Source organism: Propithecus coquereli, unplaced genomic scaffold (genome assembly GCF_000956105.1).
Source record: "Propithecus coquereli isolate 6110/MARCELLA unplaced genomic scaffold, Pcoq_1.0 Scaffold14, whole genome shotgun sequence".
Taxonomy (NCBI): Eukaryota; Metazoa; Chordata; class Mammalia; order Primates; family Indriidae; genus Propithecus; species Propithecus coquereli.
The window spans coordinates 2,980,569-2,995,679 of record NW_012138302.1 but is presented as its reverse complement, the minus strand read 5'-3'; the positions used below and the strand labels follow the sequence as shown (position 1 = coordinate 2,995,679).

Genomic DNA, 15,111 nt, shown 5'->3' with positions numbered 1-15,111 from the left:
CGCATTATCTTTAGGCATAGAGAAGAATGACCTCGAGGTGGTTCAGAGGTCAGGAGGGCTACTACTGCCATTGTGGGCCCAGAGGGCACAAACCTAACAACCTTGGAGCCATCTCTTTTTGGTTCTAGAAGATGGGGCCACTTCTTTGATTTCAGAGGGTAGGGACACTATTGCCCAGGGCCAAGAAGGCTGGTGCCAACATACTAGTGGGCCCAAGGGACAGAGCATTGAGCCAAAGAGGATTATTCTCAAGCCTTAAAATCTAGTGGAATTTGCCCTGGTAGGTTTTGGACCTATGACTTCATTCTTTCTTCTAGTTTCTTCCTTCTGGAATAGGAATGTCAATCGTATGTCTGTCCCACCATTGTATTTTGGAAGCAGATAACTTGTCTGGTTTTACAGGTTCACAAATAGAGAAGAACTTTGTCCCAGGATATTTAAAGTTTCAGCCATAAATGATTTGGATAATTTAAATGAGACCTAGGACTCCAAGTTGATGCTGGAATGATTGAGACTTTTGGAGGTTTGGGAATGGGGTAAATGTATTTTGCATATGAGAAGGACATGAATTTTGGGGGTCAGAGGGTGGAATGTTATGGGTTTAATTGTGTCCCCCCCAAAATCGTATACTGAAATTCTAACTCCCAGTACCTCAGAATGTGACCTATGTTGGAGAATGTATCTTTACAGAGATTATCAAGTTAAAATGAGATCATTAAGGTGGGTCTTAATGCAATATGACTGGTGTCCTTATAAAAAAAGGGTAATCTAGGCTAGCCGCGGTGGCTCATGCCTGTAATCCTAGCACTCTGGGAGGCCGAGGTGGGTGGATCGTTTGAGCTCAGGAGTTTGAGACCAGCTCTGAGCAAGAGCGAGACCCCGTCTCTACTAAAAAATAGAAAGAAATTAGCCAAACAACTAAAAAATACATAGAAAAAATTAGCCGGGCATGGTGGCACATGCCTGTGGTCCCAGCTGCTTGGGAGGCTGAGGCAGGAGGATCACCTGAGCCCAGGAGCTGGAGGTTGCTGTGAGCTAGGCTGACGCCACGGCACTCTAGTCCGGGCAACAGAGGGAGCTTCTGTCTCAAAAAAAAAAAGGGTGATCTGGACACTGAGACATGCATAGAGGGAAGGCAATGTGAAGAGACACGGGAGAAGGGAGCTATTTATAAGCCAAAGAGAAAGGCCTGGAAAGATTCTTCCCTCACCACCATCAGAAGGAACCAACCCTGCTGAAACCTTGATTTTAGACTTCTAGCCTCCAAAACAGTGAGACAATACATTTCTATTGTTTGAGCCACCTAGTCTTTTATGCTTAGTTATGGCAGCCCTAGCAAACTAATATACCCTCTACCATTACTATTGTGTATATCCGAGGTTCAATCTAAGTGTTAGAAAAAACTTATCTAATCTGTATTACATAAGGATAATTGAAAGAGTGTAGTTATTTGGGATGGAAAAGAAAAGTATTAGAAAGTACATATTTGAAGGGCTGTAGGAGACTTACTCTCTCTAATTCCAGGTGATGAAACTGGAACCAATCGGAAGACATTATTGAGAGTTACATTTTGGTTCGGTATAAAGAAAAATTATTTGTCATTTACTATTGAAACTGGACAGAGCTCTTTGTATGTCCTAGTTAGAATTCAAAGAGGGGTAAAACTACAGGATTTGTTTGCATTTGCTGTTGTTTGTCACTAAATGGGCATCTGTATCTCTTTGATATTTTAAAAATCTATAGGCTGATCTAAGAATAAGGACTAGAGACTAAGCAGGGTAGACTAAGGAAAAAAATATCCAGAAACTCTGGATAAAGAATTCCTCCATATTTTATCTTATAGAACAGTCAGGACAAGGATAATCCATAGTGAAACAGAGAAGAATATAAGGACTGAGATAAACAACAGAGAAACTGGTTTCAATCTCCTTTAAAAGGAGAACAGGAGAATAAAGAGGAATATAGATTTATAATTATGATTAGACTGTGATATTTCTGCTGTTAGAGTGTAAGTACCATGACGGCAGATATGAGTCTAGATTATCCATTGAAATGTTCCCAAAACTAGCACAGTGCCTGACACATAGTTGACATTTAAATAATACCGGCTGAATAAATAAATAAATAATGTTGATTCATATTCCTGTGTTTTTAAACATCCATCTAGCATGCACAAAGCATTTTCTATATATATATGAGTTTTACATAAAGAGATTAATGCATAACGAATAAATTGTGGTCTTTAGTTTCTAAGAACACAGAGTTTTTTGTGAGGTCCATACATACAAGAAAGCAATTATAAGGCTGATGCTGAAACTTTCTTGAATAGTATACTATCACGTCAATTTAGATTTCTGATGTATGTATAAAGAGCCACCAAATGCAAAATAAATAAAATGTTAATGGATAATAAGAGTATATGGAAAAGTTGATCAAGTCACAGCTATAATAAAAGTTACATAAAGCTTTTTAAAATTGTGATTTTATGTTTAGTAACAAATATACAAACTTCAAGCAGTAACCCAGGCTTACCAAAGAAAATGGGACTCATATTCTTGGAACATAGTACCTACTCAGTAAGAATATATTTGAAGACTGTGTGAATTAGCATGGAGGAGGAGCAAAAAGATCATGTTCCTTTTTGACCTCAGCGTTTGGAGGTATTCATGGCACAACAGCTAGCAGTGGAAAAAGGGAACTGTTGCTTGGGAAAGTGGTCAGGACAGGAGATTCAGATTAGAAGTCACCCTGAGTCCACTTGTAGAAAGGTTTCTCTCTAAATAGCTACCAAGGGCATTAAACTTTCGCCGTTCCTTAGAGAGAGCCCCTCCTAGTGGCACTACAGACTAATTACAGCAAGAGTGAGCTTGAGCAAACCACTTCGGATGGTCCAAGATGGAAGTCCCATAGATTAAAAAAAAAAAAAAAAAAAAAGTGAAGTCAAGAATGTAAACACCGAAGGCTTTGAAAAGAGAGTTTGATCAAGTGAAATGGTTATGAACTATAAAACCAGTTTGAAAGTTTCAGAATTTTGTTACTGATACTATTCTATTAAAGGTTCTGGTACCAGGTAAAATGGGAGTAATACACTCCATTCTGTCTCTACCACTGAATACAGCTTTAAGTTCTGGACAGAATGCATGGAGCAGCTATCCGAGAGCTCTGATAAGTAAACACTAATAGGCATATTGGGGAAGAGACTCAATTTTTAAAAAAGAATCAATCCAATTTGAAAATGGGCAAGAATCTTGAACAGATACTTCCCCAAAGAGAATATACATATAGCAAATAATCACTTGAAAAGATGATCAAAATCAGCCACTAGGGAAATATAAACTAAAACCAGTGTGAGATACAACTATACACCTATTACAATGGCTAAAATAAAAAAAATACTGAAAAGAAGTGCTAGCAAGTATGTAGAGCAACTGGAACTCTCATATATTGCTGGTGGAAATGCAAAATGATACAACCATTCTGGAAAACAATTTGACATTTTGTTATAAAGAGTAACAAACTTACCATATGACCTAGGAATCCCACTCTTGGGTATTTACCATAGAGGAATGACAGTATGTATTCACACAAAAACTTATAAATGAATCTGTACAGAAGCTCTATTCATAATTGCCCCAAACTAGAAACAGCCCACATGTCCTTCAGTGAGTGAATGAATAAACAAACTGTGGTACATCCATACAATGAAATACTATTTGACAACAAAATTGAATGAACTATCAATAAATGTAACATCTTGGCTAAACTTCAAAGACATTGTGTTGAGTGAAAGAACCTGGCCTCCAAAGGTTAACTACTATATGATTCCATTTATATGACATTGAAAAGACAAAACTATAACAAATCGAAAGTTGCCAGGGATTAAGGGTGGGGCGAAGATATGACTATAAAGGTGTAGCACGAGAGAGTTTTCTGGGGGTGATTGAACTGTATATCCTGATCGTAGTGGTGACTATATGAATCTATATGTGTGTTAAATTTTGTAGAAACAGTACACCAGAAAAGGCCAATTTTACTGCATGATAAATAAAAAAATAAAAGAGACAAAAAAAGTAATGGAGGAAGCTTTCCCAACATATATAATCTCTTTAAAAGTCTTGTCTCAAGCCTTTGATTTTACATAGTAATATTGCAGTTTTGATGATGGGAAATATTTATCTGAAATTAAATTTGAGTTACTTCTTAATTCTAGGATTTTATAGCCAGTCTTGATAAATGAAATTCTGTTTTCTTCATTATAGGCAAATAATCCATTATCATTTACCGAATTTTAAAAATTTCTAATATAAGCAGATTTAAAGTTAACAGAATATGTAGTGAATAAACAAATATTCTTGAAATTAAGAATCTAACCTACTATTTTTGAAGCATTTTTCCATATTGATATGTATTCTGTACTCTTTAAAAACTCATAATATTAAAATATTAATTTAGGAAAAATATTATTTCTGTGAAATAGCTTGAAAATGTATACTTAAACATGAAATTGATCCCTGAATATGATTCTTTTTTTAAGAGCAATGGAGTGAACTTGATTTTTTGAATTTCTGTGATCTCAATGGTCGATTAATTGGACTTACATAGGTAATTATTTACATTTAAAATTTTTAAGTGTAGATTAATACTACATCATTTTTTTCTTACCTATTTTACAGAAGACTATTGACAGGGTAGAAAATAAAAAAAAAATAAAAGCTCATTTCAAAGAACAAGGTTTTCCCAAATATATCTTCGTTTCAACAGGTATATCTCTAATGTTTTATTCATTTGAAATCACCCTTTTATACAATTTGCTGACAGGTTAATATTATCTTTGGGAACTGGAGTACCCTCTTTTAGTGTGTTTTTTAAAACACCTTCCATGGGAGCAGTTTCTCTCCTTGCATAGGTATCTGACTCATCCTTGCTAATGTATCTTGATGTTAACAATGACCTAGGAAACAAAGAGAGAAACTTCCTTAGTATTTTTATTCTGTGTAATCTGCCTTCTCAGAATGTGCCTTGTGAAAGAAGCACCTAATTACTCTGCCAAAACCAGAAAGCACTATGAGGAGGGAGCCTGGCAAGTCTATGCTACCAGCACACCACCTAATGAATAGACATTGTAACACACTGGTATTCTGCTTTTGCAGTGCAGTGAAAATGTGAATAATAATAATTATTATTAAAAAACAAAAAAATGATAGCTAAAATGGTAAACATAACCAAATTGCTATGATTTCGGAAGTTTCAGTTTGAAATCCTTTGTAAGCTCAGGTGTAAGAAGTTAGGATATTCGCTGGAATAGTTTTCAAGATAAGAAAAATCCAGGACTAACAGGAAGGCATGATTTGGGGCACTAAATTTATTTTTCATTCATATTTTTAATTGATAAATATTAACCAGAATGCAATGTCAGGCTCAGAAGATACCAAGATGAATGCAATAGTTTATGTCCTTGGAGACAAATGAAAATAGGTACCATGATATGTTACAAAACATTCTGAGGGATGAACTCAATGCTGGTGGAGTAGAGATGGGATGAAACAGCTGACTCTGCCTATGGAAGCTGGAAAAATTTTCATTGAGTTTTCCTTTGAATTTAGCCTTAATGGATGAGACATAGTATTCTAGGCAAAGAAAATAGAGAAATAATACTCCAGGCAGTGAAAACTGCATTAAATAATACATAAAATTTTGAAAAAGTTACTGCTTAATGTCAGTATAACTCTTGCTCTAATCTGATTGTTTATTCTGTTTTTGTTTGATGCCTCGCTCATCTTATTCTGCACTGAGGAGATTGGTTATTTATTCAACGAGTATTTATTTAAATACCTACTATGTGGCAAGCACTGTTCTGGCAGTTGGGATTATAGGATTGAGCAAAACAAAGTCCTTTCCCTCATGAAACTTAAGTTCTAGGGGCAGCAAACTGGTGATAAACAAGTAATTAACTAATATCGACTATGTTATATGCTGACAAGTACTATGGAGAAAATTAGAGCAGAATGGGGGAGATCTTAGTTTTAAACAGGGCTATTATGGAAGACTTCATCAGGCAAGTGAAATTTAGGCAAAAGCTGGAAGGAGATAAGGGAAAAAACCATGTGGATATCTTGGGGAAAAGGAAACTCGAACAACATGTTCAGTGAATAGAAAGGAGGCCCATGTGGCTGGAGCAGAGTGAGCTAGGGTGAGAGTTGAAGGAGATGAATTCAGAGAGGTGCTCCAGATGGGGAAGGGTGGGAACTCATTCATATAGGGACCTCAAAGCCATTGTGTGGACTTTGGCTTTTATTCTAAGTGATGAGGAATCACTTAAGGGGTTTGGATGGGCAATTCTTTCTTGAATAGGACCACCTTGAAGAAACATGATACCATACCATGCTCAAACATCTAGCATACAAGCCTCCCACCTAGGATTCAGGTGACTTCACCAGGTGGTACAGGTTAAAACTGAATCTTTCTGAAGTGACATTTTACTAAAGTAATTAAATAGCATCACACAGATAAAAGGGAAGTAATTCACATCATCTTATAAAGATAACATGTTAGGTAACTTCAGACTCAAGGGTGTTTAGTACATGTGAAAATGAACTTCTAGCAATATGACTAGATCACCCTGGGAGCCTGAATTTCCTCTTCTGTCCCATTAGGTGTCCTCTGTTATAAAAAGCTTGGGTAGCATTGGTGTAGTATAATAAAATGGATGCTATAGTTAGAGTGGGAAGACCTGGATTTGATTATTGGATCAACTCTTTAAAAACTATGCAACTTTGTGTCTCGATGTTCTTATCTGAAAATGGGAAAAGTAATGTACATTCAGTCTAAAAATATTTATTGAATGTCTACTCTGTGCCATACACTCTATCCCACATTCCAGAAATACAATATTAAACAAGACTCAGCCCATCCCTAAAGGATCTTATATTAAATATTTAATATATGGGGAAGTCAAACAAGGAATTTCAACAGTATTTGTCTAATATGTTTAAGAGGATCAAATAAGATAATTTATGAGAAATGCTTACTAGCATTTCTAGCACTCAGTAGGCATGCAGTAAATGTAAGTTACATCTCTATAATTCTTAAGATTTGTCAGTTATTTTTTCTTTTTGAAGATGGCTATATAACCATTTTAATTAAGTTGAATACTATATCTTTTCTATCATGTTAGAATAATTCTCTAGCTTCATGTTTTAAAACTAAAATAGGAAAATTGGGAGAAGTTGCAATTTGTGGTGATATAGTTATTTGTAACAGTGTATTTACTGTTATATACTGTTGTATAACAGCATACACTGTTGGAAGAGGCTACAGTTGTTTGTTGGTGTTCTGCTCTACTCACTTACTACCTTGTCTTTGACTGAAGGAAGGGCCCTGGTATATCTTTAATTGGATAGAGTCAAATGGCTGTTCTCAGATGATGTGTTGTTTTAGAAAAAAAGAGCTAGATGGTGAAATAAATAAAGATATAATCAACAATAATTCAACTCTGTTAATATTGATAGTCTTAAATCTATTTCTCTTTTTAAAAAGTTCTGAACAAATTATCTTCTCAAGTATCCAGTTTTATATTAATGACAAATGGGAGCCATTTTATTTTGAGTTCAATGTTGTGCTAGGTATAATATTATTGCACAGAAGCTACAGTTTCGTGTCTTTAAATATTTTAGTTTTATAACAGTCCGTTGAAAAATGGTCAGAAAAAATTTATCCCAGGTCAACTTTTAAAGTCTAAAGGATATTGAACATAAAAAGAATGTAATCATTTTCATCTGAAATAATTTCATTACAAAACTGTTGACTTCTAAAAGCATTTAAAATAATGTTATTTTACTCCCACTACAAGTTTACAATTTTCTTTGGTTATGATTAATTGGCCTTCCTTTTCAATTTAATGAAAATCAAAATGTTTTCAATTTGTCCATAATATTTATAAGTAATGCATTATTTAATTATTATTGACTGTATAACTCTATTCAAATCCTTTAATGGTATTTAATGTGATAAATTCTTGATTCTTATTGCTTTGTCTGAATGTGGATACCAGAAATTTCATTATCTAAAATTAAGATGTAGTTATAATTGAAATTCTGAAATCATTCCCAAGGGGAAATATCTGTACACTGATAAATTGGTTGAGAATTACGCATTTCTCTTTTTGAGGTGCCAGGGGCTAAAGATTATATGTGGACAGGAAGGTTTTTATTTTATTCATTAGCTCCTTCCTAGGCACTCAACAGGACACATGAACTCTATTTGCTTTCTCTCCTGTTCTCCTGGCTACCTCTCAAAATAGTATTCTTTGCTGAAATATAGCAGGGTGTTTGCCTTTATTGTGCTTGTGTTTACTTTTTCTTAGGTAGCTTCTCCTGTTTCCTACCATCTAGATTTGTCTTTGATTTCTATATTTAGCACAGTGTCTCCTTTTTTTGGCATTTTGACTCTAGAAACACACTTTCATGCATTTACCTGTAAACATTTGTTTTTTTTTTCAGAACTAAGTAGTTCAGACTTTCAAACAGTTTGGTCATCTTTTAAGTTTTGTATGTCAATAGACTTTCTATGGTATTCCTAAATTTTTTCTAGAGTAGGCAGAGTTAACAGATTTTACATATCTTTGACAACTTTATTTCTTAGGATGATTCTCAATTTCTCTTTAATTGGGACATTGGCTGCCATAGCAGGTAAAGTGAAAAGAGTAATGTGGAATGCCACATGATGTCATATAAATTGGCAATAAGAATTGGGAAATAATTATAATGGCACTATTATGCTGCTTTAGGCAAGTTTGTGTTTCCTTATCTGAACCCCAGTTTACATACAGCTAAATCTGGATTGTAAAATTTGTCATTTTGGGGGGGAAGAAATTTCTAAAATGCTTACTATATTTTGGAAGTTTCGAAAAGTAAACACGAGAGATATATTTAGTGACTTAAAATTGCCATTTTACTTTTTGCTAATAAGTCACTCAGAATAATGGCAAAATCACATGTATTTATGTCCTGGGTTTAAACCATATTACTGCTGAAGGAAAGTCCCAGCTTTGTTTTCATAACATAGGAAATAATAGGTAGCATTAGCCATATTTTCTCCCATAATATTACTAACAATCTGTCTTCTCAAATACGGCAGTTAAAATATCTCTAGATATTAAAAAATGCATTAGGGACTTCCTGGACAAAATTACAATATTGTGATTGAATTAAAGAACACTCAATTGGGAATCAGAAAACCTGGGTTTTCATTTTAACCCTAATATCAACTACCAGTATGACTTTAGGCAAGTCACTTAAGTTCTCTAGGTCTGTTTCTTTATCTTTGGAATGAGAAGATGAACAAGGTGATTACTATTATTATTAGGATTCAGTACAAGTCTAAAATTCCATAACTGTGCTTTTATTTATAATATGATTTAGTTAATTATTGAAATATTGATATGCTTTCCAAGACAGTACCTGCAAACCTGTAGTTTAACTCCTTCCTATTATGTTTGAACCACTTCCCCAAGCACTGGTATGGAATCTACTTGCTCCTACACGTGAGTTAGTCTACTCTTATTTAGCCCTTTAGATATTTAGCATGTTTCTAGCCAGAGTATCTGACATATATGAATGATTTTATAAGGGTAGAAGATCTCACACCTTACTGGAAAAAATAAATGTCTCCATTTTTCACTGAAGTCTTGCTGTGAATCATTCCTCTTTTGTCACTCTCGCCGACTAGCCCTAGTTCTGCTTTGTCAAATTTGTTTGAGATCAGACTGGCCCTGGCGACAGTCATTGCCAGGACAGACTTTTCACAACTTCAAGCACCACAATTTTCTTTCTACTTCCATGTGTCTTTTAAAATATAGAAGCTGAATTCCAGTGTATATCTAAATGTCAGGTTACAGTGATCTACTTTTGGACTTGAGACATTTTTTTGAAGTCCCCTGCCTGTATGTTTCACTTGCATCCCTTGTGAACAAAGTGCACACACACACACACACACACACTCTCAAGTCTGTATAGTCAGACACAGGCATACAATATCTCGTATGCTTACTTGCACATACAAACACATGCATAGTGCTTGACTTTGGTCTCTGCACCTTAACTGGGAGCATTCATTTTTCCTGGTTGCTCCCTCCATTTCAGATTTGAGGAGCTTTGGCTGTCAGCAGTGGCTTTGCCTCTAACATAGAGTGGCTGCTGTGGGCAGTCCATGAACAATGAGCTCAAACAGAAGAATGAGGATAATGCTTATTGGAATAAAGATTGGGCTTTAAATTCCGTGGGGGAATGGACCAAATCCAATGTTTTCCTGTTCACTGACATTTTTTATATTAATGCTGTTTTGCATCTTCTAGAAAAGGGAGGGGAAAAAAAAGTTCAGCAAATCAGCTCTTTCACTCAGAAATGGAATTTGGAAGGCTGTTTTAGCTAGGCTTTTTGACAATTCCTGATTTAATCGGTTTATACTGTGATGAGGACAGGAGCCTCACAAATTTTGTGAAAATCTGAGCAATGAAGGGTGTTGTTAAGGGGAAAAAACAGAGAGCAGTTGTTTAAATAATCCTGAACCAATAGCATTTGGTAGGTGGAGTTACTGTTGTGTGCATTACAGAGCAAGATAATTCTGAATGAAGACTTTAAACATTACACATGCTGGATGGATTCTTGTTCTGCTCTTTGTGCAAACAGAACAAGTGACTAGGTGATTAGGTTTTGCTTACTATCCATTAGTGAATGCAGCTTGTTTGATAAGATTTTTTAAAAAAAATACATGTAAAGGATTTATCAGAAGACCTTATGAATATTTCATGAGTTGATATATTCAGCTGAATGAATTCAGTGAGTGTCAGCGTGTAGCTTGCAGACAAACCTCATCCACAAGGAGGCTACTGACATTGGAAGCACTTTGGCGCATTTTCAGAGGCAAAGCCAGCCTGATAAAGCTTCTTGTGACAGCCTGACTTGCCATTCTTCGAGTATGCTGCTCTTGCTCTAAGCGGCATACATTGGAGCCACAGCTTCCCAAATTAAACTGGAAATAGTTTGCAGACTTACCAGCCTTCTAACCTGCAGCAGTATCTCTGCTATGTTTGAGGCTTTTGTTTTGTATGGTGAAAGCTAGCACTCCTTACAAGACATGACAGCAAAAGATTCTTCAAAGGAACTTACTGCTTCTGAATCTGAGGTTTGCATAAAGACTTTCAAGGAGCAAATGCACTTAGAACTTGAGCTTCCGAGACTACCGGGAAACAGACCTACATCTCCCAAAATTTCTCCACGCAGTTCACCAAGGAACTCACCATGCTTTTTCAGAAAGTTGCTGGTGAATAAAAGCATTCGGCAGCGTCGTCGCTTCACTGTGGCTCATACATGGTAAGACGTGACTTGGAGGTATCTACAGTGCTTTTCAGATTCTTGCATGAGCAGCTGTGATCTAGAATGTAGAAAATGGAACGTTTGAGTTTTGCTCCTAATACATACCATGAGTGTGAAGTGAATGGAGACCAGGTCAGCTGAAGTATACACAAGTGCACTGTGTGCTAAATTATCACTGTGCTACTTAGCTGCTTCCAGATAAAATATGCCTCTGACTGTAGAGACTCTTTAAAATTCCTGCTCTTAAAAAATACGTAGCTAATTCTAGGTAAATAGAGTAATAAAGTAGTTTTACAAGTGAGTTTTTTTGTTTAATCTCTGTTGAGGTGAGACGTGACTTTTTTGTTTTGTGGTTGATGATTTTTAAAAATAATTTGGGGACAAAAATAAGTGTTTTAATCTTAGTTCTAATTTATTTCTTAAGACAATGTATAAAGTAAAACTTAATTGTACCACATGTTTACAGGGTATAAACTGATGGGTTTTTGATTTATTGACTTTTATGTTCATACTACTTAAAGGAAAACTAAGTTCCCACTTTTGAAATTGAATGGCTAATTATTTTATGATTTCAAATTGCTGTTATCTTTAAGAGCCTCTTATTTTTTAAAAAAGAAACTTAAAATTTGCAGACATTTTGGGAATGCCAAATAAATAAATTCAAGAACCTTCTGTAAAAATTGCACTGAACCTGCCACCTTTCATATGTATGTTTATAAGGAATGTAAATACACTAAGGTAGCCTCCTTAAACCAGTATAATAATGAAGTGTAAGGAAAAACACAATAATATTAAAATACCTTTGCCTGTAAAAGCTAGGCCACTTCAGATTTCTTTGAAGGCTATATTTCTTTTCAGATTAAGGTACCTTTCAAAATTGGGTACTATACCTCAGTTTTATTTACTAGGGATCATAGCCATAAAGGGAGCTCGTACCTCTTAAAGGCAATTATAACATCGTGATTTTGTGACTGCATGCTAAATTGCCAACTAACATTATAAACTGAGGATATCCGATTGTTGAAAATTAATATTCACTTGACGTATTTTCTACTGACTGAAATGTCTGCGTAATCTACTGCATAGTGTATTGGCAAATTAAGGTTACCCCTAGAAAGATGTAGCATGCCTTTGATAGGTACCACATGTTTAGCCAACACATACTTTGCCTGGCTAAATGTGACATGGCTATTCTTGTTTCCTGACAATGGACTGTTGTTCATATAATTGCTTTATTGGAGAATGTTATTGGTCATCTTCTTGATGTATTGAATCTTGTTATTTAATTGTAATCTCTTGTAGGACACATGTGATTAGTTTTTCAAAACCTACCAATGGTGGTAGCACCAGTAGAAAGATAAGGTTTTTATATAAGGATGTACTGATTTGAAGTTCTCTCTCTTGTGCTTTATCCCACCCCTAACATGTGTATATTTTCATATAGTTTGCTAAGTAGTATAACTGAACAGGTGAAGATATATAGTCATATTGTTAATTAGTTTTCACAAAAAGAACATATATAGAACATATGCAATTAATTAATAGATGCATAATTTTACTACTTCAATTAATATTAAACCATTATTTTGACCAAAAGGATATTTAATTTTAGATAGTTAATTTTTAGATATGATAAATCTTAAAACCCTGGTAATATTCTCCTTAATGTTGAATTTTGGTTCCCAAATATAATAATGTGACCTTTCTTTTTCTTAGAATAGATTTTTTATGTGCTAGGAACATAGAGCTATAAATACTGGGTTTTTTTTTTCTTTTCAAAAGAACCAAAATTTTAAAATGACTAAAAAGCCAGTTTTACTCATGCATTATACAAATTTTCTTGCAGCAAGTTGCAAAAAGAACAATTAAATGATATCTGATGTTACTTATGCAAAAATGATCTTCTTTTAGGTGAGTTAAAACAAAATTCTTCAGAATTGCCAAAAAAAAAAAAAAACATGAGTTTGGAATAATGTTCTATAATATAGGTTTAAAGAATTCATTAATCATTAAACTTATAAAAAACTTTAGTAATGACTATGATTCGTTTTCATCCTTTATTTCCTTCCAACTTGCACACTCCCCTTCTTCTGTTTCTTAGCAAAGCTGTATCACAGTTTGTTTTCAGCTCATGGTGGTCTATATTTATATTTATTTCTATTGTTTTATCTGAGTATATGCTTAAGATTTTTCAAATTTATTTTCATGAAACATGCCATGAAAATCACTTTTTGGAAAATAGACATATATATCTTACATATTTCAGTGACTTTTTTCAAATATTAAAACTTAGGTACTTTTCAATATCAGATGAAATAGTTACATGATGAAATAAGAGTATAGGTACTTTATTTTTGCCTCTTTGTCATAATGAAATGTAACCAGCCTTTCACGATTAACGATTGGCATTTCTCAAACCATGCATTTAAGTTAGAAATTCCAAGATATGCACTTAGAAGTCTCTAAAAACATGTTATTACTTTACAGTAGACAGTAGGCTTCTTTTAAGAAGATTGGATTGTTTTGATTCCGGCATTGAAATTAAAGTAATTTTCATGATGAAGCTAAACAATGCAGAGGATGCAGTTTATATCTAAACCCACTAAACAGCTTTTAAAAAATCTTTAGTTATTTGTAGATTTCATATTTTAGTTATATGAACGTGTAGGTCTGGATTTGAAAACCCAAGTTATAAAGTGTGGGCTAATGGCAGAAGATTTAAGAAATACAAGTGAAATTCCAGCTGGGATTATTTAAAAAATATCTGAAGAAAAGTAGATGTTCAATGCGTTGTCACTAATCAGAATATTTACACAATCCTAAATCTGGAAGGAATTTGGGTGATTATCTCATTGCTTCCTTTTACCCTTGGGAAGAACCACAATTACTCCATCTTTGACATATGGGAATCTGTCCTACTTTTATGACTAGAGAAAATAATTCTATAACCTCACTTAGTACACAATCTTACTACTTCATAGTCCAGCTGTTGGAAACTTCTTCCTCCTGATTAACCTTTATTACTTATATATAATATATACTCTGTTTTTCCCTCTCAGTGGATAGTTAGAAAAGATTTACAAGAACCTTCATGAATATGAAGATCATTATTAACTGTTCCCAGGGTTTTCTTTTTCATTCAGTCAACATACATAATCGAGTACTGCTGTGAGCAAGAAAAGAAAAAATTCTGATTCAATCCACATGTATTCCAATACCTACTATATTTTTTTTTCCTAGATGTTCATATGTATTACCTCATTTAAGTTTCATTTGGACTGTAAGCATACCCCAAGTTCATGTTCCTTTCAGTATCACGTCTTGCAAATATAAAAAGTATTCTGAATTGCTTTAGGTTCTTTTAATTATTTCTACTCCATTAATCATTATTTTGACTCTGAACCACCATCCCAAACTTCCAAATTCTTCTTTGAATTCTGAAACCCAAAAGTGGACACCACACTCATTGTTATGTGATATAAGAAAATAGAGGTAAAAAACATGTCATACACTTCAGAGTGTCACTGTTCAGAAGGGACAGTGTCAATGGCATGCTGAATAGGGAATAGGGAAATTACTGCCAGAGTTCTCAGGCCAGCATAGTATTTGTCCCTAACCCCAAATCAGGGATGACCACTTCTATCATTTATTCAGCACTTGTAATGTGTTTGGCATTATTCTAAATGTATTTACTTATTTAATCCCCTAACAAGCCCATGGGGTATATAGATTATATACT

General features: G+C 34.5%; 1 protein-coding gene across 1 annotated transcript in view; it reads left to right on the top strand.

Annotated features, from left to right (window-relative positions):
* The first annotated feature begins 10,274 nt into the window (after positions 1-10,274).
* Positions 10,275-15,111, top strand: part of LOC105806296 (cAMP-specific 3',5'-cyclic phosphodiesterase 4B-like) — a 276,992-nt gene continuing 272,155 nt past the window's right edge. The window contains exon 1 of the mRNA XM_012639399.1: positions 10,275-11,369. Within this exon, the coding sequence (XP_012494853.1) occupies positions 11,134-11,369 (236 nt within the window). The 5' untranslated portion in view covers positions 10,275-11,133. The remainder of the gene's footprint in view (positions 11,370-15,111) is intronic.